This window comes from Trichomycterus rosablanca, chromosome 4, assembly GCF_030014385.1.
Source record: "Trichomycterus rosablanca isolate fTriRos1 chromosome 4, fTriRos1.hap1, whole genome shotgun sequence".
Taxonomy (NCBI): Eukaryota; Metazoa; Chordata; class Actinopteri; order Siluriformes; family Trichomycteridae; genus Trichomycterus; species Trichomycterus rosablanca.
The window spans coordinates 54,480,049-54,499,521 of NC_085991.1; the positions used below are offsets into that span (position 1 = coordinate 54,480,049).

At 41.0% G+C, this 19,473-nt stretch overlaps 1 protein-coding gene across 1 annotated transcript in view; it reads left to right on the top strand.

The window, feature by feature from the left end:
- The first annotated feature begins 225 nt into the window (after positions 1-225).
- Positions 226-19,473, top strand: part of LOC134311792 (TBC1 domain family member 14-like) — a 52,117-nt gene continuing 32,869 nt past the window's right edge. The window contains exons 1-4 of the mRNA XM_062993464.1: positions 226-486; positions 5,681-5,887; positions 7,713-8,085; positions 9,573-9,681. Coding sequence (XP_062849534.1) covers positions 441-486; positions 5,681-5,887; positions 7,713-8,085; positions 9,573-9,681 — 735 coding nt within the window. The 5' untranslated portion in view covers positions 226-440. The remainder of the gene's footprint in view (positions 487-5,680; positions 5,888-7,712; positions 8,086-9,572; positions 9,682-19,473) is intronic.

The following is a 19,473-nucleotide window of genomic DNA, read 5'->3' on the forward strand; positions in this document are numbered from 1 at the left end:
GTGTTGGAGCAGGTAGCGCTACCTGCTTTATCTTCATTCGACCTGTTCTAACATCAGATCCAGCCGCGTCAGGGGTGTAAAAGCCACCGGGGGGTGTGTGAGTGCTGATCAGCGGGGTGTAGGAGTGCAGGAAGTGGGAGTATGGGGAGTTACAGCGGGGTGATGAATGAGGAAGAGAAGATGAGAAGTGAAACTAAACGGAAGTGAACTTTCAGTACATTCAGCAGCGCGCGCTACAGTTCCGTCATTTACACCTAATTATTATTATTATTATTATTATAATTATTAATGTTAATGACTCAGTAATAAAGCAGCAGAGTTTATTTTACCCTTCACTTCCCACCGCGGAGCTCCGCTTATACCGGGGGAGGAAGGTGAAGGTGTTGTGACGTCATGATGATGATGAAGAGTGAGCAGAATGAAGAAGATCTGTAAACAACATGGAGGAAGTGATGATGGACAACACTGATACCGACACAACACCAGGTGTGCAGTCATCACACTGTCTGTCTGTGTGTGTTTGTGTGTATCTGCAACAGGTGTCATCATTCAGTGTGTGTGTGATAAAGTGAGAGAGAGAGTGTGTGTGTGTGTGAGTGATTATTGTACTGTGTGAGTGAGTGTGTGTGTGTGATAAAGTGAGAGAGAGTGTGTGTGAGTGATTATTGTACTGTGTGAGTGATTATTGTACTGTGAGTGTGTGTGTGAGTGATTATTGTACTGTGTGAGTGATTATTGTACTGTGAGTGTGTGTGTGAGTGATTATTGTACTGTGAGTGTGTGTGAGTGATTATTGTACTGTGTGAGTGATTATTGTACTGTGTGAGTGAGTGTGTGTGTGTGATAAAGTGAGAGAGAGTGTGTGTGAGTGATTATTGTACTGTGTGAGTGATTATTGTACTGTGAGTGTGTGTGTGAGTGATTATTGTACTGTGTGAGTGATTATTGTACTGTGAGTGTGTGTGTGAGTGATTATTGTACTGTGAGTGTGTGTGAGTGATTATTGTACTGTGTGAGTGATTATTGTACTGTGAGTGTGTGTGTGAGTGATTATTGTACTGTGAGTGTGTGTGTGAGTGATTATTGTACTGTGAGTGTGTGTGAGTGATTATTGTACTGTGTGAGTGAGTGTGTGTGAGTGATTATTGTACTGTGTGAGTGTGTGTGTGAGTGATTATTGTACTGTGTAAGTGATTATTGTACTGTGTGAGTGTGTGTGAGTGATTATTGTACTGTGTGAGTGAGTGTGTGTGAGTGATTATTGTACTGTGAGTGATTATTGTACTGTGAGTGTGTGTGTGAGTGATTATTGTACTGTGTGAGTGTGTGTGAGTGATTATTGTACTGTGTGAGTGAGTGTGTGTGAGTGATTATTGTCGTGTGAGTGAGTGTGTGTGAGTGATTATTGTACTGTGAGTGATTATTGTACTGTGTGAGTGAGTGTGTGTGAGTGATTATTGTACTTTGTGAGTGTGTGTGTGTGTGAGTGATTATTGTACTGTGAGTGTGTGTGTGAGTGATTATTGTACTGTGTAAGTGATTATTGTACTGTGTGAGTGTGTGTGAGTGATTATTGTCGTGAGTGTGTGTGAGTGATTATTGTACTGTGTAAGTGATTATTGTACTGTGTGAGTGTGTGTGTGATTATTGTCGTGAGTGTGTGTGAGTGATTATTGTACTGTGTAAGTGATTATTGTACTGTGTGAGTGTGTGTGAGTGATTATTGTACTGTGAGTGTGTGAGTGATTATTGTACTGTGTGAGTGATTATTGTACTGTGTGAGTGTGTGTGAGTGATTATTGTACTTTGTGAGTGTGTGTGAGAGTGATTATTGTACTGTGTGAGTGATTATTGTACTGTGAGTGTGTGAGTGATTATTGTACTGTGTGAGTGATTATTGTACTGTGTGAGTGTGAGTGTGTGTGTGAGTGATTATTGTACTTTGTGAGTGTGTGTGTGTGAGTGATTATTGTACTGTGTGAGTGATTATTGTACTGTGAGTGTGTGAGTGATTATTGTACTGTGTAAGTGATTATTGTACTGTGTGAGTGTGTGTGAGTGATTATTGTCGTGAGTGTGTGTGAGTGATTATTGTACTGTGTGAGTGATTATTGTACTGTGTGAGTGTGTGAGTGATTATTGTACTGTGTAAGTGATTATTGTACTGTGTGAGTGTGTGTGAGTGATTATTGTCGTGAGTGTGTGTGAGTGATTATTGTACTTTGTGAGTGTGTGTGTGTGAGTGATTATTGTACTGTGAGTGTGTGTGAGAGTGATTATTGTACTGTGTGAGTGATTATTGTACTGTGTGAGTGTGTGTGTGAGTTATTATTGTCATGTGTGAGTGATTATTGTACTGTGTGTGAGTTATTGTACTGTGAGTGTGTGTGTGTGTGAGTGATTATTGTACTGTGTGAGTGAGTGTGTGTGTGTGATAAAGTGAGAGAGAGTGTGTGTGAGTGATTATTGTACTGTGTGAGTGATTATTGTACTGTGAGTGTGTGTGTGAGTGATTATTGTACTGTGTGAGTGATTATTGTACTGTGAGTGTGTGTGTGAGTGATTATTGTACTGTGAGTGTGTGTGAGTGATTATTGTACTGTGTGAGTGATTATTGTACTGTGAGTGTGTGTGTGAGTGATTATTGTACTGTGAGTGTGTGTGTGAGTGATTATTGTACTGTGAGTGTGTGTGAGTGATTATTGTACTGTGTGAGTGAGTGTGTGTGAGTGATTATTGTACTGTGTGAGTGTGTGTGTGAGTGATTATTGTACTGTGTAAGTGATTATTGTACTGTGTGAGTGTGTGTGAGTGATTATTGTACTGTGTGAGTGAGTGTGTGTGAGTGATTATTGTCGTGTGAGTGAGTGTGTGTGAGTGATTATTGTACTGTGAGTGATTATTGTACTGTGAGTGAGTGTGTGTGAGTGATTATTGTACTTTGTGAGTGTGTGTGTGTGAGTGATTATTGTACTGTGTGAGTGATTATTGTACTGTGAGTGTGTGTGTGAGTGATTATTGTACTGTGTAAGTGATTATTGTACTGTGTGAGTGTGTGTGAGTGATTATTGTACTGTGTGAGTGTGTGTGAGTGATTATTGTCGTGAGTGTGTGTGAGTGATTATTGTACTGTGTAAGTGATTATTGTACTGTGTGAGTGTGTGTGAGTGATTATTGTCGTGAGTGTGTGTGAGTGATTATTGTACTGTGTAAGTGATTATTGTACTGTGTGAGTGTGTGTGTGATTATTGTCGTGAGTGTGTGTGAGTGATTATTGTACTGTGTAAGTGAGTATTGTACTGTGTGAGTGTGTGTGAGTGATTATTGTCGTGAGTGTGTGTGAGTGATTATTGTACTTTGTGAGTGTGTGTGAGAGTGATTATTGTACTGTGTGAGTGATTATTGTACTGTGAGTGTGTGAGTGATTATTGTACTGTGTGAGTGATTATTGTACTGTGTGAGTGTGTGTGTGAGTGATTATTGTACTTTGTGAGTGTGTGTGTGTGAGTGATTATTGTACTGTGTGAGTGATTATTGTACTGTGAGTGTGTGAGTGATTATTGTACTGTGTAAGTGATTATTGTACTGTGTGAGTGTGTGTGAGTGATTATTGTCGTGAGTGTGTGTGAGTGATTATTGTACTGTGTGAGTGATTATTGTACTGTGTGAGTGTGTGAGTGATTATTGTACTGTGTAAGTGATTATTGTACTGTGTGAGTGTGTGTGAGTGATTATTGTCGTGAGTGTGTGTGAGTGATTATTGTACTTTGTGTGTGTGTGTGAGTGATTATTGTACTGTGAGTGTGTGTGAGAGTGATTATTGTACTGTGTGAGTGATTATTGTACTGTGTGAGTGTGTGTGAGTTATTATTGTCATGTGTGAGTGATTATTGTACTGTGTGTGAGTTATTGTACTGTGAGTGTGTGTGTGTGTAAGTGATTATTGTACTGTGTGAGTGTGTGTGTGAGTTATTATTGTCATGTGTGAGTGATTATTGTACTGTGTGTGAGTTATTGTACTGTGAGTGTGTGTGTGTGTGAGTGATTATTGTACTGTGTGAGTGTGTGTGAGTTATTATTGTCGTGTGTGTGAGTTTTTGTACTGTGTGAGTGAGTGATTATTGTACTGTGTGAGTGTGTGTGTGAGTGAGTGAGTGATTATTGTACTGTGTGAGTGTGTGTGAGTGAGTGAGTGATTATTGTACTGTGTGTGATTATTGTTGAGTGTGTGTGATTATTGTACTGTGTGTGATTATTGTACTGTGTGTGTGATTATTGTTGAGTGTGTGTGTGTGTGATTATTGTTGAAGTGTGTGTGTGTGATTATTGTTGAGTGAGTGTGATTATTGTACTGTGTGATTATTGTACTGTGTGTGTGATTATTGTACTGTGTGTGATTATTGTACTGTGTGTGTGATTATTGTTGAGTGTGTGTGTGTGTGTGTGATTATTGTTGAGTGTGTGTGTGTGTGTGTGATTATTGTTGAGTGAGTGTGATTATTGTACTGTGTGATTATTGTACTGTGTGTGATTATTGTTGTGTGTGATTATTATTGAATGTGTTCGATTATTGTTGAGTGTGTGTGATTATTGTACTGTGTGTGATTATTGTTGAGTGTGTTTGATTATTGTACTCTGTGTGTCATTTGTTGAATATGTGATTATTGTATAATGTGTGAGTGTGTGATTATTGTTGAGTGTGTGCTTATTGTAAAGTGTGTGATTGTAGTAGTGTGTGATTATTGTACTGTGTGTGTGTGGATCTGCAACAGGTTTCATCATTCAGTGTGTGTGATTATTGTACTTTGTGTGTGTTTGATAAGTGTGCATGTGTAAGCGTGTGTGTGATTATTGTTGAGTGTGTGCTTATTGTAAAGTGTGTGATTGTGGTAGTGAGTGATTATTGTGCTGTTTGTGTGTGATTATTGTAGAGTGTGTGTGTGTGTGTGTGTGTGTGTGTGTGTGTGTGTGTGTGGGATCAGATTACCCACTCTGATTGGATGAACAGTGACTGCATGGATAATTCCACACGGCTTACTTACAGAAGAAAATACTTCATAAATATCTGAAGCTGTTCCAGCGCGCGCACACACACACACACACACACACACACACACACACACACACACACACACACACACACACATACATACACATATTACCTAATAACACATATATAATGATAATATGAGCCACAGTGATTGCAGTACTTCTGTTGTAGCAACAGTTTGGGTAAGGCCCTTTCCTTAAATCCATAAAGACACGACTGGTGTGAGGAAACTCCTGAGCCCTGAACCCAACCCCTCCTACCTGAACACCCTGGTATTAAACAACGACCTCACGGAGGCTCCTGTTTCTAGACAGGCCCAAATTCCCACACTTTAAAATCTTGTGTGAGGCCGTGAGGAGGGTGGAGTCTGGGTGGATCTCCGTGTTACTCTGCATGGTTTTGATAAGAGATCCTCGACACGTCGGACCAGCTGTGAGTCACCTGCAGAAGAATGGAGCTTCTCTGGGCGTTCCTGGCGTTCCTGGCGTTCCTGGCGTCTCTGCTGATCCGTCTGGGTGTGGCTAAGCCGTGTTTGTGTGGGCGGATGAGCGAGGAGCTCGAGCTGCGTGTTCAGGAACTCATAATAATAATAATAATAATACCCATTTATTTATTTTCTCGCTTTTGTAGGTCTTCATGACTCTGAAAATGGACCTATGTTTGGACCGTGTTCTTCAGAGAACCTTCACGGTGTGTGTGTCAGTTCCAAACTGCCGTACTGCCAACCCACCTCCGGGTCAGAATCTCTGCGTGGCACCTCCTGTGGTGAGGAGGAGCAGTACAGCCCGGGATCGGAGGACTCGGGGATCCCGACGCTGGAGCTCAGCGCCTCTGAGGGTACAGTGTCATTCTGGTTCCACAAAGGGCAACACTGGGGTCAAGAGCTCGAGAGGGTGAAGTCGATTCCTGCTCTAGTGGTGTCCAATCATAAGCTTGCTGGAGCTCATGGAGTTTAGATGGGGTAGTAGTGTGTTAGTTGTAGATGGGGAAGGTGATTGTGGTTCCTAGTCTAGCAGGAGTCGGATGAGAATTTGAAAAGGGCTTGTGGTCCTTAGGATAGGATTCAACTTGGAGGAGAAGCTTTTGTTTTGATATGACAGAAGTCAGGAAGTCAGATACGTTTTGAGCAAGAACTTAGTCTCAGGATACCAGAAGTAGGAACCAGATTGCAGACTGGAGCTGGTGGGTCTTGGGATAGCTGGAGCAGGATCCAGACTGGGAGCAGGAGCTTTTGAGACTCGTGATACTTTTGAGACTCGTGATACTCGTGATACTTATTTTGTTTACAAGTTATCTTAAACACAAAATACTGCAGTTCTGATACAGTGGTTATATTTTGTATTATTACAGGCTGTCTGTGTACTCATATTGACATGTTAACAATATTTATATTAAACACACCAGCAGAATCTCACAATCACATTTCTGCTCCGTTTTACTTCAAATAAATGAGCATCAAAAAATCCCGAAAACGTTTAATATGTGTTGATGCTTTTCTATCATTGCAAAATGAAAGTGCACGTTAAACCCAGATCAACCACACAGCAGTGTAAAATCATAACCGCTGCTTACCTGAGGATATAATCTACTTGTTTTTCTTTTTGAAGGCCACCTTATGTTTCCAGAATATTTACAGAATATATAAATCCATTTCTAACTGTGTTTGTTCATCTAACTAACTTTTTTTTAACGGCTTTCCCGTTAAAAAGCTGAAACCAATCAAAAGAGCGATTTAAAAAACGTCCAAAATCTGAATTCGGAAGCTCTGATTGGTTTATAACTGATTGGTTGTGTGAATGAATCTTTACCATAGATAAGAGCACCCCGATTCGATTCCAATGAATAATTCATTTGAAAAGAGTCGTTTCGGACAGTGATTCAGCTTGCATGTGTGTGCATGTGTCTATCATGCCCGGAGGAAAGCATCCAGCCTTAGCGCTTTTGTGCTCCGTTTTAATTGTTCTCAAAAGGTAACATGTGTATCCTAGACATACTCGATACATAGAATATGGTATGGTAATATGGTAATATCGAATATATCGATATTCGCGATATACCACCCAGCCCTAGTCTCAGGGTACCAAAAGTAGGATCCAGCTTGCAGACTAGAGCCGGTGGGTCCTCGGATAGCCGGAGTAGGGTCCAGACTGGAAGCAGGAACTTTCGAGTCTCTGAATAGCAGAAGTAGGATCCAGTCTGGGAACAAGAGCTGTAGAATTCTTTGAGTACTGGAAGTAGGACCAGATTGCAGACCGGAGGTGGTGAGTCTTGGAATAACAAGAGCAGGATCCAGTTTGGGAACAGATGCTTTTGTGTCTCTGAGCTGCAGAATTAGAATCCAGACTGTGAGCAGGAGCTTTAGAGTCTCAGGATACCAAGATGTAGGAACCAGATTGCAGACCAGAGCTGGTGGGTCTTGGGATAGCTGGAGCAGGATCCAGACTGGGAGCAGGAGATTTTGATTCTCTGAGTACTAGAAGTAGGACCAGAGTAGGAGCAGGAGCTTTTGAGTTTTACGATACCACATTTAGGAACCAGATTGCAGACCAGAGCTGGTGGGTCTTGGGATAGGAGCTGGTGGACCTCAGGAAGGCAGAAGCAAGACCCCATGTGAGTCTCAGCAGGGTCTTGATCGTGACTCACTTTGTGTTTTTGTGTGCAGATGCCCCTCACCTTCACATCACCGCCGAGGCGAGAGCTCCAACACACCGGGACGCTCCGGCCACTCTAAAGCTGGAGACGACGGGCGGAGGCGGAGCTTCGAGCCATCGGGACTCCACCTCGGTCTGCAGCACCTCCAGTCTGAGCACGGAACTTTCCACCACGCTGTCTCTGGGGAACGACGACCACGCCGACTTCGTGGTGACGTCAAACTCGAGCGCTGTCGTTGACTTTCAGGATTTTGTTGAGAGCCCCAAGTTCTCCAAAGCCCCGCCCATTAATGACGGAGCTTTCGATCATTTACAGCATCCGCCGCAGCGGCAGAGTGAGGTCACGCCGAGGAGAGCCAGTCCCATCGCGGACTTCTTCAACAGGTAGGGTCGTGGTGGGGAGTGGGGGGTGCTGGCACTGTAGTTACACCAATGCTTAATAATTAAGATACGTCATAAAAAAGTATGTGGACGCCTTAGTCTAAAGAGCTTCTGTGACGTCAGATGCTGATGTTAAACGAGAAGCTCTGGCTCACAATTAACGTTCCAGTTCTATCATCATCATCATTATCATTATTGTTATTATTAATAAAATTATTATTATTATTATTATTATTATTGTTGTTGTTGTTTTGTTATTGTTATTATTATTATTATTATTATAATTATTATTATTATTTTAATATTATTATTATCATTATTATTATCATTATTGTTATTACTATTATTATTATCATTATTATCATTATTATTACTATTATTATTATCATTATTGTTATTATTATTATTCATAATATTATTATTATCGTTATTATTATTGTTATTATTATTATTATTATTATTATCATTATTGTTATTATTATTATTATTGTTATTAATATTATTATCATTATTATTATTATTATTGTTATTAATATTATTGTTATCATTATTAATATTATTATTATTATTATCATTATTGTTATTATTATTATTGTTATTATTAATATTATTATTGTTATCATTATTAATATTATTATCATTATTACTATTATCATTATTGTTATTATTATTATTATCATTATTATTATTACTATTTTTATTATTATTGTCATTATTATTATTATTATTATCTGTTGATATTGTGTTAAAGATATGTTAAAGATTTTTAATAAGAATTATCATTTTATTATAATTAATATTTACAGGATTATTATTATTGATCTTATAATATTAATAATAATAGTAATGATTATTTTTTATTAAAAAATATACTGTTATTATTATTAATATTATATTAGGAATAACTTAATGAATAATATATTTTATTTTATAATTAATATTTAATTCTTTTACATTACTACATTATTTTATTGTTATTTACACTTTTATTATTTACATATTATTGTGAATATATTATTAATATTGTAATTATTTTATTCTTAATATATTACCATTATATTATTACCATTATTATCGTTGTTATTATTATTAATGTATCACTGCTGTCGTGTTCAGTTTTATTTTTCTTAACGTGGCCCCAGAGCACAAAACAGTGATGCTGTAATTCAGCTAAACCGAGGAGCTGCTGAGCAATAAGAGAATATAAACAATAAATAATAATAAAATAATAAAATAATAATAACAGGGCGCTTGGGTGGTGCAGTCGTGGGCTCCTTGTACTGTTGTGATTGCGGCCTCTGCTGGCTGCTCGAGGTTCCTGCATCAGGGTAACTCGTGACTCGGTACACGTTACTCCTCTCTGTGAGACTCCATCTCTGGTGGGTGAAAAGAAGCGGCCCCCCTCTGCCAGTGTGGAGGAAGTTACAATTAGGGACTGGGATATGACTAAATGTTTAATCTATTGTTTTGTTTGTTCTTTCTGCCTGAAGCGTGTTCTCTAAGAAGATCAGGGACGCGGATGGTCAGGAGCCTCACGCAGAGACGAGCTGGAATATTTTCAGCAGAGCCTCACGCAGAGACACCAAGAGAGCGGTGAAGGTACGAGCAACACACACACACTTCACACACACACACACACACAGAGTTCTGAACCGAGAAGTGTGTATAGATTATTAGTAATGGTGGAGTTGGGGGGGGGGGGTTCACATGAAGCTTAGCGTGGCTCTCTGTACGCAATATAACTCTGTGTAGGAATCCAACACTGGCAGGTGATAAGAAGTGGCTGCAGAAGGTGTGTGTGGTGATCCGGCTCTCCTCCATCAGATCAGGGGGTGTGCAAATGGCAGTGGACTGACAGTGGGGAATTGGACATGGCTAAATGTATGTGTGTGTATCTGTGTGTGTGTATCTGTATGTGTGTGTGTGTATCTGTGTGTGTGTATCTGTGTGTGTGTATCTGTATGTGTGTGTATCTGTATGAGTGTGTATATGTGTGTATGTGTGTGTATATGTGTGTGTGTGTATCTATATGTTTGTATGTCTGTGTATCTGTGTGTGTGTATATGTGTGTATGTGTGTGTATGTGTGTGTATCTGTATGTGTGTGTATCTATATGTGTGTATGTCTGTGTATCTGTGTGTGTGTGTGTATATGTGTGTATGTGTGTGTATGTGTGTGTATCTGTATGTGTGTGTATCTATACAGTGTATCACAAAAGTGAGTACACCCCTCACATTTCTGCAAATATTTTATTATATCTTTTCATGGGACAACACTATAGAAATAAAACTTGGATATAACTTAGAGTAGTCAGTGTACAACTTGTATAGCAGTGTAGATTTACTGTCTTCTGAAAAAAACTCAACACACAGCCATTAATGTCTAAATAGCTGCAACATAAGTGAGTACACCCCACAGTGAACATGTCCAAATTGTGCCCAAAGTGTCAATATTTTGTGTGACCACCATTATTATCCAGCACTGCCTTAACCCTCCTGGGCATGGAATTCACCAGAGCTGCACAGGTTGCTACTGGAATCCTCTTCCACTCCTCCATGATGACATCACGGAGCTGATTGATGTTAGACACCTTGAACTCCTCCACCTTCCACTTGAGGATGCGCCACAGGTGCTCAATTGGGTTTAGTCCATCACCTTTACCTTCAGCTTCCTCAGCAAGGCAGTTGTCATCTTGGAGGTTGTGTTTGGGGTCGTTATCCTGTTGGAAAACTGCCATGAGGCCCAGTTTTCGAAGGGAGGGGATCATGCTCTGTTTCAGAATGTCACAGTACATGTTGGAATTCATGTTTCCCTCAATGAACTGCAGCTCCCCAGTGCCAGCAACACTCATGCAGCCCAAGACCATGATGCTACCACCACCATGCTTGACTGTAGGCAAGATACAGTTGTCTTGGTACTTCTCACCAGGGCGCCGCCACACATGCTGGACACCATCTGAGCCAAACAAGTTTATCTTGGTCTCGTCAGACCACAGGGCATTCCAGTAATCCATGTTCTTGGACTGCTTGTCTTCAGCAAACTGTTTGCGGGCTTTCTTGTGCGTCAGCTTCCTTCTGGGATGACGACCATGCAGACCGAGTTGATGCAGTGTGCGGCGTATGGTCTGAGCACTGACAGGCTGACCTCCCACGTCTTCAACCTCTGCAGCAATGCTGGCAGCACTCATGTGTCTATTTTTTAAAGCCAACCTCTGGATATGACGCCGAACACGTGGACTCAACTTCTTTGGTCGACCCTGGCGAAGCCTGTTCCGAGTGGAACCTGTCCTGGAAAACCGCTGTATGACCTTGGCCACCATGCTGTAGCTCAGTTTCAGGGTGTTAGCAATCTTCTTATAGCCCAGGCCATCTTTGTGGAGAGCAACAATTCTATTTCTCACATCCTCAGAGAGTTCTTTGCCATGAGGTGCCATGTTGAATATCCAGTGGCCAGTATAAGAGAATTGTACCCAAAACACCAAATTTAACAGCCCTGCTCCTCATTCACACCTGGGACCTTGACACATGACACCAGGGAGGGACAACGACACATTTGGGCACAATTTGGACATGTTCACTGTGGGGTGTACTCACTTATGTTGCAGCTATTTAGACATTAATGGCTGTGTGTTGAGTTATTTTCAGAAGACAGTAAATCTACACTGCTATACAAGCTGTACACTGACTACTCTAAGTTATATCCAAGTTTCATGTCTATAGTGTTGTCCCATGAAAAGATATAATGAAATATTTGCAGAAATGTGAGGGGTGTACTCACTTTTGTGATACACTGTATGTGTGTATGTCTGTGTATCTGTGTGTGTGTGTATATGTGTGTGTATGTGTGTGTATATGTGTGTGTATCTGTATGTGTGTGTATCTATATGTTTGTATGTGTGTGTATCTGTATGTGTGTGTATCTATATGTTTGTATGTCTGTGTATCTGTGTGTGTGTGTGTGTATATGTGTGTATGTGTGTGTATCTGTGTGTGTGTGTATATGTGTGTATGTGTGTGCATATGTGTGTGTATCTGTATGTGTGTGTATCTATATGTTTGTATGTGTGTGTATCTGTATGTGTGTGTATCTATATGTTTGTATGTCTGTGTATCTGTGTGTGTGTGTGTGTGTATATGTGTGTATGTGTGTGTATGTGTGTGTATCTGTATGTGTGTGTATCTATATGTGTGTATGTCTGTGTATCTGTGTGTGTGTGTGTATATGTGTGTGTATGTGTGTGTATATGTGTGTGTATCTGTATGTGTGTGTATCTATATGTTTGTATGTCTGTGTATCTGTGTGTGTGTGTGTGTATATGTGTGTATGTGTGTGTATGTGTGTGTATCTGTATGTGTGTGTATCTATATGTGTGTATGTCTGTGTATCTGTGTGTGTGTGTATATGTGTGTATGTGTGTGTATATGTGTGTATGTGTGTGTATCTGTATGTGTGTGTATCTATATGTGTGTATGTCTGTGTATCTGTGTGTGTGTATATGTGTGTATGTGTGTGTATATGTGTGTATGTGTGTGTATCTGTATGTGTGTGTATCTATATGTGTGTATGTCTGTGTATCTGTGTGTGTGTATATGTGTGTATGTGTGTGTATATGTGTGTATGTGTGTGTATCTGTATGTGTGTGTATCTATATGTGTGTATGTCTGTGTATCTGTGTGTGTGTATATGTGTGTATGTGTGTGTATATGTGTGTATGTGTGTGTATCTGTATGTGTGTGTATCTATATGTTTGTATGTCTGTGTATCTGTGTGTGTGTGTATATGTGTGTATGTGTGTGTATATGTGTGTATGTGTGTGTATCTGTATGTGTGTGTATCTATATGTGTGTATGTCTGTGTATCTGTGTGTGTGTATATGTGTGTATGTGTGTGTATATGTGTGTATGTGTGTGTATCTGTATGTGTGTGTATCTATATGTTTGTATGTCTGTGTATCTGTGTGTGTGTGTGTGTGTGTATATGTGTGTGTGTGTGTGTGTATATGTGTGTATGTGTGTGTATGTGTGTGTATCTGTATGTGTGTGTATCTATATGTGTGTATGTCTGTGTATCTGTGTGTGTGTGTATATGTGTGTATGTGTGTGTATATGTGTGTATGTGTGTGTATCTGTATGTGTGTGTATCTATATGTGTGTATGTCTGTGTATCTGTGTGTGTGTATATGTGTGTATGTGTGTGTATATGTGTGTATGTGTGTGTATCTGTATGTGTGTGTATCTATATGTTTGTATGTCTGTGTATCTGTGTGTGTGTGTGTGTGTATATGTGTGTGTGTGTGTGTGTGTATATGTGTGTATGTGTGTGTATGTGTGTGTATCTGTATGTGTGTGTATCTATATGTGTGTATGTCTGTGTATCTGTGTGTGTGTATATGTGTGTATGTGTGTGTATATGTGTGTATATGTGTGTATGTGTGTGTATATGTGTGTATGTCTGTGTATCTGTGTGTGTGTATATGTGTGTATGTGTGTGTATATGTGTGTGTATATGTGTGTATGTGTGTGTATCTGTATGTGTGTGTATATGTGTGTATCTGTATGTGTGTGTGTATCTGTATGTGTGTGTATCTCTATGTGTGTATGTCTGTGTATCTGTGTGTGTGTGTATGTGTGTGTATATGTGTGTATATGTGTGTATGTGTGTGTATCTGTATGTGTGTGTATGTGTGTGTATCTGTATGTGTGTGTATCTATATGTGTGTATGTCTGTGTATCTGTGTGTGTGTATATGTGTGTATGTGTGTGTATATGTGTGTATATGTGTGTATGTGTGTGTATCTGTATGTGTGTGTATCTATATGTGTGTATGTCTGTGTATCTGTGTGTGTGTGTATCTATATGTGTGTATGTCTGTGTATCTGTGTGTGTGTGTGTGTATATGTGTGTGTGTGTATGTGTGTGTATCTATATGTGTGTATGTCTGTGTATCTGTGTGTGTGTATATGTGTGTGTATATGTGTGTATGTGTGTGTATCTGTTTGTGTGTGTATATGTGTGTGTGTATCTATATGTGTGTATGTGTGTGTATCTGTATGTGTGTGTATCTATATGTGTGTATGTCTGTGTATCTGTGTGTGTGTATATGTGTGTGTGTATCTATATGTGTGTATGTCTGTGTATCTGTGTGTGTGTATATGTGTGTGTATATGTGTGTATGTGTGTGTATCTGTATGTGTGTGTATATGTGTGTATGTGTGTGTATATGTGTGTATGTGTGTGTATCTGTATGTGTGTGTGTATCTGTGTGTGTATGTCTGTGTATCTGTGTGTGTGTGTATGTGTGTGTATCTGTATGTGTGTGTATCTATATGTGTGTATGTCTGTGTATCTGTGTGTGTGTATATGTGTGTGTATATGTGTGTATGTGTGTGTATCTGTATGTGTGTGTATATGTGTGTATGTGTGTGTATATGTGTGTATGTGTGTGTATCTGTATGTGTGTGTGTATCTGTGTGTGTATGTCTGTGTATCTGTGTGTGTGTGTATGTGTGTGTATATGTGTGTGTATCTGTATGTGTGTATATGTGTGTGTGTATCTATATGTGTGTATGTCTGTGTATCTGTGTGTGTGTATATGTGTGTGTGTATCTATATGTTTGTATGTCTGTGTATCTGTGTGTGTGTGTATGTGTGTGTATATGTGTGTATGTGTGTGTATCTGTATGTGTGTGTATATGTGTGTATGTGTGTGTATATGTGTGTATGTGTGTGTATCTGTATGTGTGTGTGTATCTGTGTGTGTATGTCTGTGTATCTGTGTGTGTGTATGTGTGTGTATCTGTGTGTGTGTGTATGTGTGTGTATCTGTATGTGTGTGTATCTATATGTGTGTATGTCTGTGTATCTGTGTGTGTGTATATGTGTGTGTATATGTGTGTATGTGTTTGTATCTGTATGTGTGTGTATATGTGTGTATGTGTGTGTATATGTGTGTATGTGTGTGTATCTGTATGTGTGTGTGTATCTGTGTGTGTATGTCTGTGTATCTGTGTGTGTGTGTATGTGTGTGTATATGTGTGTGTATCTGTATGTGTGTGTATCTATATGTGTGTATGTCTGTGTATCTGTGTGTGTGTATATGTGTGTATGTGTGTGTATATGTGTGTATGTGTGTGTATGTGTGTGTATATGTGTGTATATGTGTGTATATGTGTGTATCTGTATGTGTGTGTATCTATATGTGTGTATGTCTGTGTATCTGTATGTGTGTGTGTATCTGTATGAGTGTGTATATGTGTGTGTGTGTATCTGTATGTGTGTATCTGTGTATGTGTGTATGTGTGTGTATCTGTGTGTGTGTGTGTATCTGTATGAGTGTGTATATGTGTGTGTGTGTATCTGTATGTGTGTATCTGTGTATGTGTGTATGTGTGTGTATCTGTGTGTGTGTGTATCTGTATGAGTGTGTGTATGTGTGTATGTGTGTGTATGTGTGTGTATATGTGTGTATATGTGTGTATATGTGTGTATCTGTATGTGTGTGTATCTATATGTGTGTATGTCTGTGTATCTGTATGTGTGTGTGTATCTGTATGAGTGTGTATATGTGTGTGTGTGTATCTGTATGTGTGTATCTGTGTATGTGTGTATGTGTGTGTATCTGTGTGTGTGTGTATCTGTATGAGTGTGTGTATGTGTGTATGTGTGTGTATCTGTATGTGTGTGTATCTGTGTATGTGTGTGTATATGTGTGTATGTGTGTGTATCTGTGTGTGTGTGTATCTGTGTGGGTGTGTATATGTGTGTGTGTGTGTGTGTGTGTATCTGTATGTGTGTGTATCTGTGTATGTGTGTGTATATGTGTGTATGTGTGTGTATCTGTGTGTGTGTGTGTATCTGTATGAGTGTGTGTATGTGTGTATGTGTGTGTATCTGTATGTGTGTGTGTATCTGTATGAGTGTGTATATGTGTGTGTGTGTGTGTGTGTGTATCTGTATGTGTGTGTATCTGTGTATGTGTGTGTATATGTGTGTATGTGTGTGTATCTGTGTGTGTGTGTATCTGTATGAGTGTGTATCTGTGTGTATGTGTGTGTATCTGTATGTGTGTGTGTATCTGTGTGTTATCAGAGAGAGAGGGCAGTATGATGTCAGTGTGGGTGTTGCCCTCTCTTTGCGCCTCATCTCTTGGTCCTCTGTGTGTGTGTGTAAGAGACAGAGAGAGAGAATCTGAGGTGTGTGAGAGAGAGAGAGAGAGAGAGAGAGAGACTCTGAGGTGTGTGTGTGTGTGTGATGTGAGCATGATGGACTATGGGATACGACGACACACTTCAGCGTAGATGTTCCAACATCACTGCTGTGTTCATGGTGAGTGTGAGTGTGTGTGTATGTTTGGGGGTGGGGTGTGTGTATGACCTTTCGTCCTCCGTGTGTGTGTGTGTGTGTGTGTATTTTCTATAGGATTCATTGTGTTTCAGATTAGCACAGCAGGCTAACAGTTAGCAATTCACTAGCTAGTTTAACCTCTTGATTTGCTGATGACTTGTAAACGGGGCGGGGCAGTATGAAGCGCTTACCAGTAGGGATGATGCTCCGATGTCTCTATAACAGTACAGTCCCGTCACACCAGCTCTGGGATCCTGATCTCTCCGAGTGTGAATCTCAGACCGCTAGTCTGCTGGGTGGGAAAAGACGGGACTAAAAAGTGGGCGGAGTCTTCGTATTCCGAGGCGCCTGTACAGAAGTGGAGGAACGTTGAGATCAGTGCGTGAGTGACTCTACATGCGCGAGACCGACCTCACATACTGATCCACTGGAGTACGGGGGGATAAGAAGGGGTCGTGGACGGTGCATGTGGTGGAGGGAGGGCGTGTCGGGAGAATATACCCTCCTCGTACACCATCGGGGTCTCCAGCAGAGGAAGAGGAACCGGATATGACTAAACTGGGAGAAAAGGGGTGAAACCGAACACTTAGGGCTTTTAAGAGACACAACTGCTCCTGTCAGAGGGAGGGAGGGCCGGATGAACGAGGAAAGGTGTGTGTTTGAGTGTGAGTGTGTGTGTGTGTGTGTGTGTGTGTGTGTGTGTGTGTGTGTGAGTGTGTGTGTGTGTGTGTTAGGGTTTTTCCGTCCCTGAGTTTCCTCTGCTGTGTTCCTCTGAATTATTTAGAGGAACACGATCCGGTTCTCATCACAAAGCGTTCATACACACACTGGAACCTGCGACTGTCTCAGCTGTGTGTGTGTGTGTGTACTTTTGTATTACCTTGTGAGGACCACAATCTGTTCACACACTCACACTGTGGGGACCACAAACACTGGCAACCACAATCTGTTCACACACTCGCACTGTGGGGACCACAAACACTGGGAACCACAATCTGTTCACACACTTGTACTGTGGGGACCACAAACACTGGGAACCACAATCTGTTCACACACTTGTACTGTGGGGACCACAAACACTGGGAACCACAATCTGTTCACACACTTGTACTGTGGGGACCACAAACACTGGGAACCAAAATCTGTTCACACACTTGTACTGTGGGGACCACAAACACTGGGAACCACAATCTGTTCACACACTTGTACTGTGGGGACCAAAATCTGTTTTACACACTCGCACTGTGGGGACCACAAACACTGGGAACCACAATCTGTTCACACACTTGTACTGTGGGGACCAAAATCTGTTCACACACACGCACTGTGGGGACCACAAACACTGGGAACCAAAATCTGTTCACACACTCGCACTGTGGGGACCACAAACACTGGGAACCACAATCTGTTCACACACTCGCACTGTGGGGACCACAAACACTGTAAGGACCACAATCTGTTCACACACTCACACTGTGGGGACCAGACTGCTGGTTTCTAGGGGTGGGCGATATGGCCTTTAAATAATATCACGATATTTTGGGATATTTTTGCGATATCAATTTTCACTCACGATATGTAAGAACACTTTTAAAAAGTTTATTTTAAAAACACTTTTGTTTTGCAGACAGTCAGGAAATTTAAGGTACAAATGTTACTAAATGTACATTAAATTAAGCATCACTTCCAGTAGGGCTGGGCGATATGGCTAATAAACTCATATCTCCATATGCTTTTGAGAAGTGGTGATATACTACAGTACGATATAATGTAAACTTAAAGTACAATGGCAGGCCACCGCCCTGAATCGGAGTTGTTTGCCCACAGAGTCAGCAACACGAATGAATCTTTACCACAGATAAGAGCACAGTTTTCTGATTCGATTCCAATAAATAATTAGTCTGAAAAGAGTCGTTTCGGACTCATTGACTCAGTGATTCAGTTTCCATGCTCATATGTGAAGGAAAGCGTTCCGCTCAGCGCTGTTGTGTTTTAAACGTTCTCAGATGGTAACCTGTGTGGTAACCTGTGTGGTAACCTGTGTGGTGACCTGTGTGGTAACCTTTGTGGTAACCTGTGTGGTGACCTGTGTGGTAACCTGTGTGGTGACCTGTGTGGTGACCTGTGTGGTGACCTGTGTGGTAACCTTTGTGGTGACCTGTGTGGTAACCTGTGTGGTGACCTGTGTGGTGACCTGTGTGGTAACCTGTGTGGTGACCTGTGTGGTGACCTGTGTGGTAACCTGTGTGGTGACCTGTGTGCTGACCTGTGTGGTGACCTGTGTGGTAACCTGTGTGCTGACCTGTGTGGTGACCTGTGTGGTAACCTGTGTGGTAACCTGTGTGGTAACCTGTGTGGTGACCTGTGTGCTGACCTGTGTGGTGACCTGTGTGGTGACCTGTGTGGTGACCTGTGTGCTGACCTGTGTGGTGACCTGTGTGGTAACCTGTGTGGTGACCTGTGTGCTGACCTGTGTGCTGACCTGTGTGGTGACCTGTGTGGTGACCTGTGTGGTAACCTGTGTGCTGACCTGTGTGGTGACCTGTGTGGTGACCTGTGTGCTGACCTGTGTGGTGACCTGTGTGGTAACCTGTGTATTCTGTGTTCGTTCACCTTCCACACTAGTGATGTAGCTCGGCTTTTAGGGACTAGTTTATCCTCGGTGCTAACTCCGGTACTACTCTCTACATTGGTCGCCATTATTTCACTGTTACGCGCTTGAGAGCGAGTGACGCGCGTTTGCTAACAATATCGCGACATGGCAAAATTCATATCGAGTTCACAACTATACCGGTATTATCGTGAACGATATTATATCGCCCACCCCCTCACCTCTACACTCACTATCCATTTTATCAGCTCCACTTACCATATAGAAGCACTTTGTAGTTCTACAATTACTGACTGTAGTCCATCTGTTTCTCTGCATGCTTTGTTACCCCCTTTCATGCTGTTCTTCAATGGTCAGGACCCCCACAGGACCACCACAGAGCAGGTATTATTTAGGTGGTGGATGATTCTCAGCACTGCAGTGACACTGACATGGTGG